The 19248-nt window shown below is 35.1% G+C and overlaps 1 protein-coding gene across 7 annotated transcripts in view; it reads left to right on the top strand.

Moving 5' to 3' along the window:
* AKAP9 (A-kinase anchoring protein 9) overlaps positions 1 to 19248 on the top strand; it is a 111078-nt gene that overhangs the window by 57163 nt on the left and 34667 nt on the right. For 6 of the 7 annotated variants that reach the window (XM_065666392.1, XM_065666388.1, XM_065666393.1 and 3 more), the window contains 8 exons: positions 1014 to 1110; positions 1779 to 1871; positions 3100 to 3465; positions 4426 to 4650; positions 6243 to 6383; positions 6939 to 7042; positions 7757 to 7962; positions 14624 to 14835. In XM_065666392.1, the coding sequence (XP_065522464.1) occupies positions 1014 to 1110; positions 1779 to 1871; positions 3100 to 3465; positions 4426 to 4650; positions 6243 to 6383; positions 6939 to 7042; positions 7757 to 7962; positions 14624 to 14835 (1444 nt within the window). Of the gene's footprint in view, positions 1 to 1013; positions 1111 to 1778; positions 1872 to 3099; positions 3466 to 4425; positions 4651 to 6242; positions 6384 to 6938; positions 7043 to 7756; positions 7963 to 14623; positions 14836 to 17566; positions 17933 to 19248 lie in introns of those variants that run through there. The other variant, XM_065666394.1, reaches the window with a different exon arrangement.

Genomic DNA, 19248 nt, shown 5'->3' with positions numbered 1-19248 from the left:
CCTGCATCTGCCTTCCAAGACTTGGGTGGTGTGGTCAGAGCATTTGCCAGTGAAGACTGAGGCAAAGAATTCCTTAAGAACCTCAGCCTTCTCCAAAACTGGGGTAGCCAGTTCTCCTGATAGCTTCTGGAGAGGGCCCAGGTTGCTCGTATTCCATCTTTTATTTGCAATGTAGTTATGGAATCCCTCCCTGTTACCTTTCACATCCCTATGTTCTTCTGGTTGTATATCCTATTGCAACATCAGAAAAGAAAACAGTTACTGCTCTACATTAATCAAATTAGACATGAATGCTAAAAATAATTGGCTGCTTTTCACAGTTTAAAACATTTCAAGTGTTATAAAATTACTGTTCTGGACTCCATTTCAGGATTATCTGAAACCAGCTTCCAGATTTGAGCAAAACAAAAGCTTCATGCTCACTGTAAAACCCTAGTGTAGTTAGGTTTTCTCACAAATGATAAGCTTATCTTCTAACTTAATCTGGTTCGTACTCTTGTCTTTTAGCAAAGTATTTGTTTCTTTGTAGTAGCAGATCACAAATTCTAGAGGAGTTATATTTTTTTAGGTAGTTTGATACTGCATCTTATGCTTTTCTGGTGTATTTTGGTGATGTGTGGTATTATTTTGGTTTTTACTGATTTATAGCATTCTGAGTATATAGAGCAGTTTGCTGGAAAAGACAGTCTCTGAATATATTTCAGCATTTTATCTAAATATAAAATTAATCATATTAGATTTCTTTCTGTTTTCATATGCATACCTCATTATATAGCACAGGAATAAAAGAAAGCAGTGAATCTGTTGATAAACATCAATTTGAAAGAACCAAAATAAGTATAACCACTTTCTAGGTGGTTTTATGACTTTGTACACATATCCATTCTGGTTTCTCACATATCCTTATGACTCAAAGAGGTGCTTTTGTCTTCATCTTACTATGTGTAGTTATTGAACACAAAATATTCTCAGATAGCTTTGAATTAAGTTGTTTGTTTCTTCTGCATTTTTAGTGTATTCACAAATCCGGAAATAAAACTAAAAGAAGTTTTCAGGAAAGTGAAGTGCACTGAAAATCTTCATCAGCAAAGAACAGATAAAGCACTGGAGGTATCATATAATTATCATCTTAGTGCTACTTAGACTATTGTTAGTCCATGTTAGAGGAAAAAGATTAAAATTCTGCTGAGAAATATTTCTGGGAGTTACGTGCAATAAAACTTTTATTGCTCCTGGGTTTTACTTTTTTAAAATCTTATTTGTAAGATTAAAAAAAGACATTTGGTTTGGGCTGGTTCTTACAGAAGTGTAAGAAAAGTAGTGTTCAATTTCTGGGATTTCTTCAGGAGTCTTTAAAAGGTCATGACTTTCCTTTAAACACTAGTTAAGAAAGAAGAGCGATTTAAGTGAAATCTTAGTACTTTTAAAGTGTAGACTGCATGGTTCATGAGAAACATTGAAAAAGTAATCCCAAATATCTTGAAACCCAAATATAAATGGAAGAGACCAAATACGTTCCTCCCCTAGTATTGCTTGAAAACTGGCTCCAAAATTCTGCGTTTTGAAAAATAGCGATGCGGTTTTATACTGTGATCCTGTGCTTTCTCACCTGTTTTCTCTGCATTTGTAAAAATAGTGCTTGAAGAGGAGTAGCTACGGACTCAAAATTTGAAGTTCAGTTTAATGCAGAAATAAGTCTTTTACCCAGTTCTTTTTTGTTACAAAAATTACATTTTTTGTTGTTTGTTTTGTTGTTTGTGTTTTGGGTTTTTTTGCAGCTTCCTAGTGAAATTGAAATGCAGAATGATCTGGATGCTGTTCAGTTGCTAGAAAAACAGTACCAAGAAAGATTAGAAGAAGAAATAGCAAAGGTACTATTTTTCTTTTGGTACTTTACATTTCGTAAGATACAGTAATTTTTATTTGCCATTTCTGACAATTCAGACAATTGCAATATCGTATGCTAACAACCAGTCTATGATAAAGCATGGTTTTTATTTGGATCAGATGACTTTCTCTAAAACATGAGAAGTAAAATTAAGATTTTATAGGTAGAATATATTAAAATGTTTGTGGATTTACTTACTTTTTTTGCTTCCAAAATAGTTTTAAATTCTTTGCAGAATGAAAAAATATCGCTGCTTTCATTATTTCATGGTGTAAATAAAAATCAAATTAACATAAATTAAACATTGGAAAAAAATAGAGGAGTGCTTCTTAAAAAAGTTTGCAGTCAGAGTTAAGAAAGTTATAGCAGCACTGCGTAATCACATTAATTTAAGTAATCCACGTTTCTTGAGTGAAAGTTCCATTTCTCTCATCTGCTGCCAAGAAAACCCTTCTTTATGGGAAAACGAAGTACATGATTGGCTGTTGTTTTCCTAAGAGCAATTTAAGTTCAAAAGACAAACTCACATTTTCTTGAAAGGAAGGATTAGGTGTTTTCAAGTGCAACACTTCTGTATTTATTATTCTAATTTTTTACCCTTTTTGTAGCTTACGCTATAAATGGCTGTACTCTAAATCTAGAAAAGAACGGCTCACATGATTGGAAAAGGGGTTTATTTGTGTCAGAAGCCGATACTTATCAATCACAACCAGCATGTTGTGACTACAATTGAATCTGGTTTATGCCAGTAGAAGTTTCTTTCTGGTCCAGGAAAATTCCTGTTCTGAGTATCAAGCACATGGCTCTGCTGTCTTGATACAGCCTGAAATTTTATGTCAGTGAAAAGGTTACAAAGGATGCTTGGTTAGATAGAGGAGACTTAGCACAGCTGCACTTACGTCAGTATGCCAGGACTTTTACAAGCCACCTGATAGAATCTTTTTTTAAAAATAACTATATAATTCTGTGTTAAATAATATATTTTAAATGAAAATGGCATCATAGTTTATTAAGCTACTATAAATGCAGCATCTCTATATTTTGAGATGTGACTGTTGATGAGATTGGCAATGTCTCTGTTCTTTTACCTTTCTGTTTTCTTCTGGGGGAAAAAAAATCATAGCTCAGAACTTTTAGTACTTATGTTATTGATACTCAGTAATGAGTTTCTGTGAAGCATAAACTAATACAGTCTTTTCTTATTTATTCAGGTAATTGTGTCAATGAGTGTAGAACTTGCCAAACAAACTGAATTGTCAGGAGTTGTTAGGCAGAAGGAAGAAGCAGAAACACAAACTGTATACCAACAGGGAATGCATTTTGAAATCAAAAAGCAATATAATGAAGAAGAGGTTGACAGCCCTTTCAGAAAAGCAGCAGGAAAAGAGAAGAAGAATGAAGAGTTGAAGTCACTTTGCAAGGAACTCAGTGAAGAGTCTGGTGATATCAACACGCTGGGAGAACAGCTTCATCCTAATAGCAAGCCGAGTTGTGTATTAGGACAGACCACACATGAATCAGTGATTTCTGAAGAACTTCTGTCTCACGTCGAAGGTCTTACAGCAGAAGTAACACCAGTAAGTGTTCTTAAGAAAATAATTGTCAGTGTGTAACACCATATCTGAATAATCTTTCCCATGCATTTACGCTTCATTTCAATGGGAAAAACTAATACTGCAGAGAAAGAAATGAAGATGAAAATTTCATTTAAGTATTTTCCTTTCAAAGGGGTGACAACTTTAAACCTGAATTATCTACCATTCTTTCCTTGTGTTCTGCCTGACTACCACAGTATTATGTTATGCTGTGAGGAAAGGAATATGACACTGGATACCTGAAAATAGATTATTCCATTTCATGGATACAACTGTATTGCAAGCCATAAATGGTATTAAGGCTTTTCATAAGCTAGGCTATATTCTAGTGTTTGTACAAGGAACATATTACAAATAGTGCTTAAAGAGTTTGAGTCTCTTGTGATAAAGGACATCAGATGAACACAGAAATCATAAAAGTATTATCTAAAATATACAGGTAACATTTCACAAACATGGGGTGGGGGTAAGGTTGAATAAATACGGTAAAAAGCAGTCATAAATTTTGACTCCATGTTTTCATCCTCAGCTTTTTTGAAGCAAAAATGACACTTTTAAATTTGCGTAGCAGTTAAACATTCTGATTTTGTATTATCTTGACAGTGACAAAATGTAATATTCCTGTTTTGAATGATACTGTTCTCTCAAACTTCTGTTGTTATACACATACTCACACACATATATGTCTGCCACTGTATTTTCTGATGAGATTCCCACCAGCTAAAAAGCATGAGGTAAAGTAACACTTTTCACAGTTACTTCTGAAAACTTGTCTTTTAAATTGAGAATAATTCTAAGCCTGAACCTTCCAGGAAGCAGGCACCAAGAAAATGCTTTTGTGATGGCTACTTTAATTTCTGAAAGTATTTTCTAAAATTTATTTAAATATTTACTAGAAACTGTCATTGGACATAAAATGCTAAAATAATCCCAATATTTCAGCACTACAGGGAGGTGACAGCATCAGACACAGAAACATCAAGTCAGCTGTTGTTATATGAGGAACGTTTGGAAGACATGAGACAGGAGCTGGTAAGGCAATATCAGGAACATCAGCAGGCAACGGAATTACTGAGGCAAGGACACATGCAGCAAATGGAACGTCAAAAAGAAAATCAAGAGCAACTCTTAGCAGAGCTTGAGAGTCTTAAAGTGCAATTAGCTGAGGTAATACGGAGTTTAACACATAATACGGAGTTTAACACATGTTAACTCATTGAGTAACAAAGGGACAGCAGGCAGATTTATATTTATTTATACTTGTATCCCTTGAAATAGAGGCACACACGCATTTGCTATATGCATGTATACATACCCATGTGTGTACACACACCTTATCTATTTGTGTGTGTATATATACAAACACATATATGCATATATGTAAAGGGCATATTTCTCAAAGTTCAGTCAGTGATGGATCAATTTTGAATTCTGTAAACCTGGAGAAAACCTGCAGTGTTGCATAGCAGCCAGAAGAGAGAGTGAGCGAGTGTAGGTTCATTGTAAACCATGCCACCTTGCAGATACATGGCCTTGCACAGGATACAGGCTAACATTGTTTATATCAGTGAAGCCACCAGCCATGGCTAGAAATACTGTAAATAGTGTATAATTCATCATTTTTCCCTCATCCCCAGTTTAAGTCTGAACTTGAACAGTATTGGTGGCTTCCTCCCTTTTTCTGGTGGGTTTTTGTTTTTTTTTTTTGCATGGGAGATGAAGTTAGACTGTTGGAATAAAGAAAGATCTGTGAGATTTGGTGGGAAACGCCGCTGTTTCTTTGCTTTTTAAACTTAACTTGCGGTCACTCTGTAACAGTTCAAAGCCTATGGCAGGTATGGTAATGAAACTCAATAATTTATCTTAATTACTAAGTCTTCAAAAATGTCCTTTATAGCCTTGCCTTCAAGGATTTCTTCCTTCAAAAAGCAAAGTAAACAGAATGAAGAAGAATTTGTCTTGCTCTGATTTACATTCAGCAATGTAACATTACAGAAATGCATGTGAAAACAGTAATCAGCGAATTCTAAAACAGAGCTTTATGCTCCTTCACACCTTATCCAGACCTGGTCCTGTTCTGTTTGTTTCGGCTCAGTGAGATGTGTAATCTAGAGAGCTAGTCACTTGTATTCAAGGTGTCTTTTCCAGCAGTGTCAGGTGTATGATTCTCGTAAATGCTTAGTAGGTGTGTAGCCTGATAATCTTTCAGTATATTCAACCTTTCTCATTTTATCTCTTTGTCAATTTGCAATTGCATCTTTCATCAGGGGTTGCAAATTCCTGAAACTAGTTAAAAGCATTAAGTAGAACTTACGCTGCTGGCTTTATTCCAGTTTTTAATGCCAAGGATGTTTATCCATAAAAACTGCATGGGAACATGTATGCTGTGTTTAAGCCATGAACACTTCTAGGTCTTGTAAAAGAGGGTGTGTCTAGGCTTCTTATAAAAATAATTTATTTTCATCTGATTTTTCTTGCACAAAACATCTACTAACCAGAAATCCCTTCCATTTTTTTGTTGTGACCTCTGTGTTTTATAATGTGCATAAAAATGCTATTAAAATCTTGAAGATGTAAGATGCCAAGAGTATTTATTAGCTGTATTTCATTATATAAAGCTTTCAGTATCTTTGTAACCATATAAAGAGGTGGACTGAAATTTCGTTGTGCAAAATACGTAAAAAATTAGAAGTGACAGGACTCACTAATACTAAGAAGCTTAAAAAATTGTGTGTGCCTCTCTAACATTTCTTTCGTAGCATGTCTCAATGGAAAATGACAGCCTGGTTGCAGAGAGAGAGAGAATGCTTTTAGAAGAACTGGAATCATTAAAACAACATTCTGCTCCCGGAAGAGAGAAGCTGGCTTGTGAGCTTCAAAACAACAGCACACAAACGGAGGTAAATATGGACTTTGACTTTCTTGGCAGCTGTGGCATGTCAAACCGGTAGGATTTCTTTTTGCTGTTAATCTTTTCATGTAATGTATTTTCCTAAAAGATGTTGGGTATTGCTTAAACAGAACAGGTTTAAGAATCAAAAGGTGGTACTGGTAGGCATATTTTTTATTTTTTTTCCGCTTCAGGTAAGCAGAAGGTAGTTTAACAGCTTGAAGGCGGGGTTTGTTACTGTATCTATTTGCCTAGGTAAAGTGATATTTTCATATTGCTATAGCAACACCAACAGAAAATCCAAGGACTGTTTATTCAGCATAACAAAGTTCTAATAGTCCGTGCCTTCGATTTCCTGTTTTGTTTTTATTTGGTTTAGTTAATTTGTCCACATTGGAAGAGTATTTCTTTATCTGCAATTTGGTGCAGAAATTTTATTCACTAAACACAACTAATTCAGGTTTCCAGTTTCATATTCTAGTGCATACAAGAAGAATGTGTTGACTTTGGCATGACAGGATTTCTGTTCTTTTTGTCTTCTCTCCCTCTGCAAAAACTTACTCAGAATGAAAATGAAAACCCAAACGACATGAGAGAGCAGATCTTTGAGAATGAAGATGGAGGAAGAAAGCCTGACGAAACATCTTCAGCTCTTCTTTCTAAAGAAAGGTGCTTAGAACTGTTAAGAAAACATTTTTATTTTTTTTAATTTTGATAATCATATTCTTCTTGTTAAATTTATAATATTTATAAGCTTTATCCTGACTGCTAATGTAATTTTTCATTCTAAATAACCATATTTCTAAGCTTACATACTTTAGATTAAGCAATGTTGGGCTTTTTATAAAGATGAAGATGAAAAAGCATGGAAGATGAAACAAATGTTAGTCTGTTTTACTGTGTCTTTCATATTACACTTGTGTACAATCGTTTATATAATTTATACATATGTATGTGTATACACTTTGTATATACATGAAATAAGCTTATATGAATATGATTGTTGTATTTGGTAATACCTTTTGACTGTTCTATAACATTTTGATCTGTGTAGTGGAACAATCTTTTTAACTGTCACTTTGAGAAAAGAGTAAATTTATAATGAATACCAGGCAAACAGACCTCTGTTTTAAAGGAATAACTAGTTAAAAAACCAAGGTAAAGTAGAACTATTGATAAACAGTTTTGATTTTTTACGTATTTTGTAAAAGGAATTGACTTTTAACACAGATGTGCTTTAATATTTATGTATATGATGTGGTTTTAGTCTTAAAGAAATCATTTAAACTGCAAATCTTTCCTTGTTGCAAGGGTATATAAGGGATTAAAAAGCACTTTGAAAGCAGAGGAAGATCAAAGGATTGATTAGTCTTTGTCCTGCAGGCATGTTTTTCAGAAGGCTAATGAAAAACTCATGAAGATTCTTTTAGAAGTTGTGAAGACAACTGTGGCAATGGAGGAGACAATTGGTTGCCATGTGCTTGGGTTACTGGATCGGTCTGGGAAAGGCCAGCCATCCAAATCAGCTGGATGGGGCACAGAGACAGAGGAATCAGGAAAACCCTGTATCAGTGTGGGATATGAAAAAGGTAATGGTTGTATGGTTTTACATACTTTCTTTATAGATTTAAATAACCTTTAGTTTTGAAATTTTTAATCGAAAATAGGCTTTTAACTATTTTTTATCTGAATGCATATGACATCTCTGCTTAAGAGACAACATTTATGGAGTTGTCTGCATCATGCCGCAAGACAGTTACAACACGCTATCTAGGGTCCTGTTTCAAAGCCTGCAATGGAATGGGAAAGTGATTGAGAAAACCGAAAATAAGTATGTTTCCGTTGAAGGATGTAAAGAGAAAGAGAATTAAATGTAGCTCCATGGTATTTTCCATCATATTTACACCTTCCTCTGTGTGTATGGGGAGTGGGAGCTAGTGCCCAAGGCTATATGCCTACTAGTGCACTAAGTGTACATAGGGATGTTGCTGCTCACTGAGGCCAGCTGGCATGGGGCAGCCTGTATATATATAAGCTCGAGGCCTTCCTTAGCCTTCTGAAGAAGGTGATTGCATGCAAATAGCCTTTGAGAAACAGTTCCAGGAACTTTCTAACTGTCAGGGTTTGCCAATCAGCTGTTTGGAGGAATGCTAGTTAGGACAAGCCTAAAAGGAGCATTTTAATGTTGTAGTTAGTTGCTTATCAGTGTCTTAAGAACTGTCTCAGGTTTAATTTTTTGTGATTGTACTAGGATAGTGTCTGTCCAGTTTACACAAGGAAAAGACATTTTTACTTGAGCCAGTTACATTCTGTTTATTATTTTGAGCCGACTGAAAAAGAAAATTGGGGGACAGAAAATTTAGGTTTAGTTCTACTGGGATGGAAGAATGAAAAGCATTCTAAGGATTAGTAAAATCAGGGTTAGGAATACAAGTGCCAGGGGCAGTTAATAAAACTTGACAGCATTTCTATTTTTCGCTTCTTGTCTGTTATAGGAGCCATCCCACCATGTTTCTGTGATGCCTGTTGTATCATACCCCTGTAGATGTGCAGACATCTGTAATTCCTCATTTGTTCCCCATGCTATGGGCATTTGTATAGAGGCATCTGAGCCGAGCTCCATATGAAGCTGGCTCGTTGGCTGGAGCGGCTGAAATATCTCTGCTTTGCTCCGAGCATTTATTATAGGTGCTGACAACTGACTGGGTGTGTTGGGATGGAATGATGCCCCCCTCCCCCAACACATCTAGTTTAATAATAATAATATATATGTAACTGCACATACAAAGGGCTAATACGTGAACGTTGCCCTTCACTACTCTCATATGTGCTTGCTCTGCATGGGCATGTACAATGCACAATACGTGCATTTTCTTTTTGCTTGTTCCTGTACACAAGTACAATGTGTGTACTTGTATATGTCACTAATTATTGTAATGAACTATTCTTAATACGCATTATTTGCATTACATATATGCAGTTTTAAAAGTGCCATTATTTGGTATTTTGGGTGTGTACAATACAAACTTATGCTTGGCTTTCATAATACAACTGTCTAAATGCACAGGCCCTGTAATTGGAATGTATTGTCGATTTCTTGTGAAGTCTTTTGAAGAAAGAGTACTCTCGTAAATAAACAAGACCTCTCTATTCCATTCTGCTACTGATGAAGGTTGCCTGTTCTAGCTCTTCTGCTTGCTTTTAGTGTATTTTGAAGAGGCATGTAAGGTTTTACTATTCTGTAACAAAGAAATGTCTGCTATTGGAATGCCCTTCTTTGGTATTTGAGTGGCATTCAAGCTGTCCCTTTCAAAATGATCCAGTAGCATCCTTGCTGTGTGCATTGTTCTGCCACTGGGGTGAGATAGCCTTAGTAAGAGTCATGCTGTTCCATCAGCAGAAGTATTTGGTCCTTCAAGAGGAATTAGATGACAAATTCTGCTAGTGTTTTCAGCAACAGGACTGTTGCTGTTAATTTCTTATACTTCTACTGAATGGCCTGAGAGAACATGAGCTTTTAAAAGTTTTTTGCCATTGTTTTCTGGAAGTAAGGAATAGGTAGACACTACTTTTGTATTTTAACCTGTGCATGTTGCTGTATTTTGTAACACCTAGCCAAACAGATGTTTATAGCATCATAGAATGGTTTGGTTCGGAAGGGACATTAAAAATCGTCTAGTTCCAACCCCCCTGCCATGAGCAGGACATCTTCCACTAGACTGCTTCCTTTTTAATTATTTATAAAATTTGTAGGAATAAATTTATACCAATGCAAATGTAATAATAAAATAGAAAATAAAAAATAAAGTGTTTATTAATAAAGTGAATTCTCACTGACCTTCTCAACATAATCTATATTTATTGACAAACGAAACTCAGCTTACTGTTTTTGCCAAGTTTCAGCATTTTAAAAAGCTGAATCAATAAGGTCAAATACTTACAACCACAACCTGATTTATAGAGTGTATAGAGGTTTATCTGGGACCTTGTCTAAGTCATTGGCTATCACAGGATTTTATTTCTAGCAGAGTGAGTAAAGTTCAAATTTCAGTCATAAAACATATCATTGGAAGTGAACAGCATTTGTGTAAAGTAAGCTGGTGAGTTAATTCTGTATGGAGATTTGGATTGGGAGTCATGATGATAGAGCCAGTAGGCATTGCTCTACTCCTCCCTCAAATGTTGTACCTTAAAAGGAATTGTAGCACTGCAGATTGCTCCGGAGAAGCCTGTGTGGTTATGGCATTTGTTGTAAAACGCTTTACCTGCTTTCTGAGTTCCTTGTTTGGGAACAGTGTATCAGGAACAAGGTAGTAAATAGCTTTATATACTGACCCACCATAAAACTGATTTTTTTTTTTTGTTTTTTTTTTTTTTTTTTGTTTTCAGCTTGTAACCCCTAACCTTAATTTTTTTAGTGGAATCCCAGGAGTAAACTTAGATACTAGTTCTGCATGATGCAAAGTATGTATTGCTTCAGAAGTGTCAGTTGACAGTTCACAAACAACTTCTTTATCTGAAACTTGTAAGCACTGTATAATTAAGCACTTTTCTTAAGATTTAGTGGGCCATGACATCTGACATGATGAATTGCAATCTTCGTGGCAAAGGAAACAATATGAGCCTTTGTTGGCTTGGTGTTTCTTTTTTGTTACAAGGGGAGAGTTTACACAAGGAAAAGACATTTTTACTTGAGCCAGCTACATTCTGTTTATTATTTTGAGCCGACTGAAAAAGAAAATTGGGGGACAGAAAATTTGGGTTTAGTTCTACTGGGGCGGAAGAATGAGAAGCATTCTAAGGATTAGTAAAATCAGGGTTAGGAATACAACTACCAGGGGTGGTTAATAAAACTTGACAACATTTCTATTTCTTGCTTCCACCACTGAAAATCTTCCAGCAAGATGCTGTGTACTAGGGCCATTTTCAGGGGAAAGAGATAGAGAGATTTTCACTTTGCAATTAGGAAGACCTTCAACATGAACTCCTGTTTTTACATGCCATTTTGTATAAGTTATGGACATCTACATTTATGATTTGCCATTGATTTTTTCTATTTGAGTTGCCAACCCTAAAGTATAAACAGAATTATTACAGGGTGCATTTGGTACATTCTGGTTTTCCTTGTTTATCTTTGAGGATAAAGTTTAAATGTTCCAAATTATACTTTAGATGACAACTCTTTTTCTTTCCCTCATTTGTTTATAGTTATATTTCAAGTACATTATGATATTCTGAGATTTTTCATGTAATAAAATTATATTGTAACATTGATTAATTTTGCATTTATCCAGAAGAAATGGAAGCAAATTACAAAAGAACTGACATAAGCAAAACAGGAGTTTAAAGTCTTGTCATGCCTTCTTGGAGGCCAAACTGTACTGTTCTGGTCATTGGCTAGAAGTAGTAATAATATTTGTAGTACTAGTAATGTAAGAGACATGTTCTGGACCTGGCTTTTGAAAGAATTACATTCTGAGCAGGCATCAATGTTTTAAGCCTATTATGTTTTAAGTTTCCAGACAGCCAGAAGTTCAGATGGTTTTGTAACAGACTACACAGTTCTGCAGTTATTCTGTATAAAGTTTGGTTTTGCATTTGATATGCACTCATCATTGCACAATTCAACTGTACCACTTGATCAAATGATTTACTAAAATGTAAGGGTTATAGGACATGAATTACGCATTAAACCTGAGAAGGAGGACAGAGACATTACATAGATAATTTGTACTCCATCAGGAAAGAATTAGCTTGTGCAATAACTAATATGTGATTGTTTTATCTTGTTTATAGCTGTGCTACTGTACTGTGGGCTTTTATTTGGTGAGATCTCTGAAGCTAAGCAGGGTCTTACCTGGTCAGTACTTAAGATGGGTGGCCTCCAAAGAGCATCAGGTGCTGCAGTAAGTGTGTCGGTGGCTCAGTAGGGAATATGTTTTCCTTCAACTCAGCCTTTAACTACCTTGGCACAGCATTTGGAAATACGTATGCTGCTGGATGTCCATCTTAAATGAAGGTCCTTTCTACTCTGAGGATATTAAAGCTTCTGCATCACTATTGATATTTTGAGACGCCCAGAACCAACCCAGATTTGGGTGTTGAGAAATCGGAATGCTATTGAATAAAAAATGTGGAATTGTTAATTTTGCAGCCTTCCTTACACTGCAGGGGGGTGAAATATTAGGAGGTTATGGGGAAGCCTTTATGCTGTACAATTCCACTGAGAATCTTTAGTGTGCTGGCAGAGAATGACTGCCAGCCACTGCTAGGGTGACTCCACTATAGCAGTTTGTTCCAAAGTGCAGTATTGAAAGTGCTTTGAAATCCTGTGTAGATGAAAGGTGCCATGTGAATGTGTATTCTATTCATCCGGTTATTCGTTCCATTCATGCATATAGTGTGCCTCTGTTTTTTTCCCTTTGGAGTGTGAAAATAGTTTGTAACATTATTTCGCACATACCTAAAAGGAGATATGAAACAGTAATGATGTAACTAGAAGAAAAAAATTACTAAGTACATCTCCATTTTTAAAATCTTAGCAATTGTAAAATGAAAGTAAATGAAATGAAACCTTTCTAAATTAAGATCGCTCTAGATTACTTTGTTGTATATGGGTCATATATATACAAGCTGCATCTGTAGTGAAGTGTGTAGATATTATTATCAGAATGTTTGCAGGTATAGTAAGTAAGCCAGGTGGTTAATCACGTTGCAACTTGTTAAAAAAAAAATAAAAACAAACCTGAAAACTAGAATCTGACTTCCTTGCTAGATTCAAACAACATCAACAAGAGGATTTCCAATGTTATTTGCATGCCTGGTTAAGAGGCAAGAGCAAGTATAAGGAAATGGTGTCTAGCGTGTACTGACTACAGTTTTTAAAGACAATTTTGTAAAATTGACCGATTATAATTTCATTTCAATCTCTGTAACTAAACAAACTGTTCCAGTTCAGCAGTCACAATTCATAGAGTAACCAGGAACTTAAATTCAGAGATTACCAAGTATTGCAACTTTACTGCTAAACAGGTATTGACCAGTCTGAACTCATTTAGTCATACTGCTGGTTCCCAAAAATAAGGCGGATTTTTTTTTTTTATTTATTTTTTTATTTTTTTTCTAGAAAACCAAAACCAAGATCTAATTGTTGAAAAAAACCCAACACAAAAACAAAGCACAAACCCATTGATTTTAAATCTATTTCAGAAATATACTTCATTAAAATAAAACTGTCATTTTAAATAAACTTTCCACAGTAGCATTTATTTCTGACGTTTCAAGTCAGGCAGCCTAATGACATAACACTTCTTCATTTTTAAAGCACAATACCTATAATAGTTACGCACTGTTGTAATGTTACTACTGTATTGCTATTTCATGCTGAAAGTATGATTTTGAAACACCTCAGGAGTTTGCTTGCATTTGTCTTGCTTAAATACAGCCTTGAATTCTAAATATGGCAAAATTCCTGTTTTCTAGGTGAATTTCTGTCAGTTTAATACCATAGGCAAATTTTGTGTTTCCTGCTTTTCAGCCAAAATGGCAAATGCCCCTAAACTCTATCAGACCTCAGGAAGGTTGAGCAGCCAGCAGGTGCCAGGTGGCACACCAGTAGGGACAGTAACAGTCCCCTGCATTGTCCTTGATTTGTTCAGCTACTCATTTTAATCAATTTTCAGTTTAATAATAATGCTGAATTTTGATGTTCTGTATTCTAGTCTGTTTGTCCTAACAAGTTGTCCGAATTATGTGCGTGTCTTTTGCTTTACTCACTTGAGGCTGTGCTTTTGAATCACTGCTTGAACAGTTAGTGTTAATGCACACTAACATAGCTGGGCATTGGTGAAGCAGGGACCAACTGTCTGCTTTGTTTTGGGTTTTTTTACCTGGTTGTATTTTAAATACAATTTGCAAATTACTATTGCAACTATTATTCAAAGTAGTAAGGGTTACTGATAGTAACAAAGGGTTGAAGGTGGCCTCGAAGATGAAAAGTGTACTGAAAAGGCAGTTAAGCTATTTTCTGTTAGTATCTCCTTTTCTCTTTCCCTTCTGCTTGTTTTTAGTTAACACTTTGTGTATCTTGTTTGTGTAAATTTTAGTATGCAATATTTCCCTGTCTTTGTGACGAATACAAATATTTTAATCATTTTATGACTTGTCTTTCTAATCATAACTTGGATGTGCAATTTTTCATGTTTTGAAGTGCTGAGAGTCTGTGTGAAAAGGCAATCGTTGTTTTTCCAGAGTCCTGTTCCTCATTTCATGGTAGTAGTATGGGAGATGATGACTTTAACATGTGGTCAGGAGCAGTGGATGAAGGACTGCTGAGCCAACATCTTGCAGAAAGTGGAGTGGAAATAGATCCTGAAAATGAAGAACTCATTCTGAATATTAGTTCTCGACTACAAGCAGCTGTTGAAAAGCTTCTGGAAGCTATCAATGAAACTTCGAATCAGGTAGGGTGGTCTGATAGAGATGCATTTTGAAATTTTTGTCTTTTTTTTTTTTTTCTTCTTTATTTTTCTTTATGAATGTGGTTTCTATAAGCCTAAAACCTCTTATAAGGCTCATTCTGAAAGCTGAAATGATACTAAAGGTGTCTACTCCAGCATCATCCAGTGATGAATTTAGATTCGTGTTAGCTCTCTGCTTTGGACTGCAGAGGAAGTCTAAGTTTGGGCATGTTTCATTGCTTGTGTGGGTGTGTCATCTGCCTTCTACTGCGATCCAGAAATGAGACAAGAGGTGTCAGGGCACATTGAGCTGGCCCTTGTGAAAAGGGAGGCTTAAAGGGCAAGTGCCCAGTTCTCTTGACAACCATTTTAACATTCAGTTGACTGGCCAGAAAAGTCACAATATTTGTGTGTTAGGCACATACCTATCTTTCTGTCAGAAAAGGAGTTTGCACTTCCAGCTTTCTGGTATTTATATGAGGTATGTGATTCATAAATACTCTTCAAAAAAAGATGCATTGTATGGCTTACTCCTTTCTGTTTGCTGTCAGGGTGCTTTGCATGTTAGTTGCTGTCTGGGGTTCTTCCCTCTTAACTGAGATGGGAGCTATATGCCTAGCTCAGTTCAAATCACGCTGCTTATATTATGTGCTTTACTTTTACATTATGTACACCTCAGTTTGAAGGTATCAGAGTAAATACTCTGTCTCACTGTACTTCTTAAGCTCTCTTGAAGAACTTTGTCTTTAGAGTCAGCTCTTTAATCTGTTTGAGACTAGAGTTCGAAGGATACAGTGTGTTCTATACTACAGACACATATATTTGTTAAGCAAGTAAAAATATGACTTAAAAAGTCATTGCTTCCGTGTCTCTAGGTGTAAATTACATAAATCCTAACTACTGGAAATGAAGGAGAAAAAAAATCTGTGATAATGAAAGTAATTTGAAAATTCATATTAACTCTAGTACTTTAGAAGTTTTAAGCGTTTAAGTATTACTGCTTTTGAAAAATACTTCAAACATGAAATTGATACTCTTGTTTTCTTAAAAAAAAAAAAGACTCATCTATGACTTACTAAAATTTAAAGTAATTTAAATACAAATTCAGCAAACTCCCTCTGACTTACTAAAGCAAGTACTCTGGTGGTTCTTTTAAGCCAGTTTTTGCATTTCATTTCTTTTCAAACTCATTCTGCAACAGGTCTCTTCTGTTCGAGCATAAGTTCAATTAAAAAGAGATATTTGGCTTTTTGAGGTCTTTTTTCAGCTTAAGACAGCATTACATAATAACAAAAAAGTATACACAGATACTCCAATATATGGAGTTCTGAAAAACCTAGGCATTTGTAGGAAATCTTCCATTTAAAGAGCTGATACAGATAAGAGATGATACAGACAGAGAAAGCTTCAAAGTTTTACAGTAGTTAAGAATTCATGCTGCAATTACAAAAGCATTGTCAGTATATTATTTTTTCTGAATATTTCGTTGCTGCTATTTAAATGCATTTGTTTTATACATAGTCCCAAATTATTTTACTTTTCTGACTTGATGTTTTTGCAGTATTTACTTCTCAAAGTACTGATGAAAGTAATCAATGTATTCTAAGTGGCTTATTTATTGTCAGTTGATCAAGAAAGTTTATTTTCCCTTCATAGCTTTGTAGCTGAGACCTTGCCAGCAACAGAGTTACGTTTTGGCTCAAACACATACACACATTTGTTTCATTAATATAGATTATACAAATATGGATTTATCCCTGATAATCATATCTGTTTGGGTTTTTTAAAATTAATAAAATCTTAAGCTGTTTGCACGTTATCCCACAGTGTTAAATATAAATATTGACATCTTTTCTGTAGAGGTACTTTGCAAGCATTCAGGCTTGTCTGCTTTTCAGTGTCTGTTGTATACTTACTGGGTTATGCACATTCCTATACATACGAAGGGTTTGTAGGTGACTTGACAAATATTCAGAAATTGAACCCTTTATTTTTTCTACTCTGAAATGTTTTATAATATAAAACTAATTACAGCTAGAAACTGTTTTAACCTTTTCTCTTACTCAGTTGTGTTGTGCATATAGACATTTACCCATCTCTTCAAATAAACTTAAAAGAGTGAGAGAAACCTGGCAAAATCTTCAAAGTAACTCTGAGACCTGTCTGAACACTTTCAGACCTGAAGTGCAGTTTGAAAGTTTTCAGGCAAGGCATATAGTGGGTGTATTAATTCAAATTCCACCTGCTGGTGTTATGTATAGGTAAATAAATCAGGCCACTCCCCTGAACTCTTTCGGTTGGGAGATACTGACAGGAAGCCTTTAAACTAGCAGAGCTTGAGAAAGTTCTTCCTTTTGAATCAACTCCAAGATCACGAATGAAGGAAATCAGTGACGTATCTGTATTTCTCTTTCATTTGCCATAGTGGAGATGGAAAATAATTTTTAGTTTCTGTTCTGCTAGCTTGCATGTCTGCTGCAGCGTATCTGTGCAGGTAAAATTACACTTCCTTGCCTTGGAAATTACCTGTCAGCTGCTGCTGGAAGATTTCTGTTGCTTTTTCATGCAAAACTTCTCTAAGAAGGATTTTTAGAAGTGACTACGCAAAGTTTTCTTGCACCTCTCTCTATTCTGGATTAATCAACAACCGAATAACTCTGCTTAAGAATGTGATTTGAGGCTTCCTGCTGATTGTGAGTAGGTTTGTAACCGAAAGTGCTGATGCGTCTCTTCGGACTGCTAAGTAGACATGTTCTATTTACAAATACCTGTTGGAATTTTCTAAAATGAGCCTATTTGGTGCAAAATACCCATGTGACAATTGAGAAGACGGCAACAACGATATTTTTTTGGAATGGATTCTTACCGCACCTACTGGGCATCTAATCTGTTTAGTGGTTTGTGGACTGAAGGACAAGAAGAAGATACGTATGAGGTTGAGTCTCGTGTGCCTTTACCATATCCTTTTCCTTTTACTGAACACTTGGATGAGAATAATTCTGTAGTTGTAAATACTTCAATTTTTCACTTCAGCCACAAAAAAAATGGGCACATTGTAAAGGTTGTCTCTAAAATCTCGTTGCCTACACCTCCCTATTCAGTAAGTATAAAAGTTTTTAAAAGAAAATATATTTTAAATCAGCTTATATAGAAGAGACTACAATGAAAAATGATATGAACTTGTATCTGTTGTTAAAGTTATTATGTACTGCTGACAGGATTTTTTCCTAGTCAGTCTTTAGTGGGCACTGAAAAAGTTTTAATTCTCTCTTTCAATTTCTAACAAGAGAAATTTAGCAGACACAGAAATATGTTGAATTACGGAGATTTGAGATCTCTTTAAAGCACTGCGATGTTACCTTACGTTTTTCTCACTGTCAGTAATTCTATAGTTTTTATGCACTAACTAGTAATATTAACTAGCACAAGCTTGTTAATGGCTTCCAGTGATCCCATGAAGGAATTTTTTGTTCTTGGAAAATCATGTTCATGTTTGTGTGTCTTTTTTGGTTTGCACTGTTATTTTTAATAATGCCTTGAGTTGTTACTGAAAAAAAGATGGAGAATAATTTTTATACTGAGTTTTAGTAGCAGTATTTGATTGCATTTAAGTAAGCATTTTTATTATTGTCTATGTACAGTAATCCTATTATTTATTTCCCTTCTACCTGAGATGGGTCTTTCATTAAACACCTCAAAATGTAAGAATAAAGTGATTTTTAAAGTATCTCAAACCAGTGCAGATATTCAACTGCAGTATTTATACCTTTGTTTAACTTCTGTCAGAATAAATACACATTAATGATGTCCATCTAAAAAATAATGCTGGAGAAAAGAAATCAAGTATTGTAATTCAGTGTATTATAAATGAGAATTTATTGATTATTCAGACATTCTTTTCAAAGTGTAATTTTATTTATAAATGGGTAGTTTTGTGTGCAGTGTTCTAAGAGTATTCCTGACCCATTTTTCTGAGTTTTTAAAGCAAGCTAATCATACTCATTAACTTATCTGGAGATGGTGAGATAGCTCCCCCCCCCCCCCCCCCGCCAAGAAACTGAGAGAAAGCATGTTTCTGTAAAGCAAAGCCACAGATGTTACTATCTTATATATATCTGCCAATATCCGTAATATTAAAAAGGAAAAGTAAAAAGAAAGGGGTGAGAGGATCAGGAAATAAGTGTTATTTCATGTTCTGACATTGGAATATGTTGTCGTATTCTGAAAAAGCCATGCTTTTCAGTCCTGGTTTTGTAGTAGTTGAGTGTCATAGTAAGATTGTGCTACATCTGTGCAGTACATGTTAAGTATTAACCCATCAGACAAGCAGAAAAGAATATTTAAGAAAAAAAATCCTTAATTAATCTGTTAGGTGGACATAGCTGGAAGAAACATTGCTTTACTGCCCTGATGGTC

Source organism: Lathamus discolor, chromosome 2, assembly GCF_037157495.1.
Source record: "Lathamus discolor isolate bLatDis1 chromosome 2, bLatDis1.hap1, whole genome shotgun sequence".
Taxonomy (NCBI): domain Eukaryota; kingdom Metazoa; phylum Chordata; class Aves; order Psittaciformes; family Psittacidae; genus Lathamus; species Lathamus discolor.
This window is presented reverse-complemented; position numbering and strand designations above follow the sequence as displayed.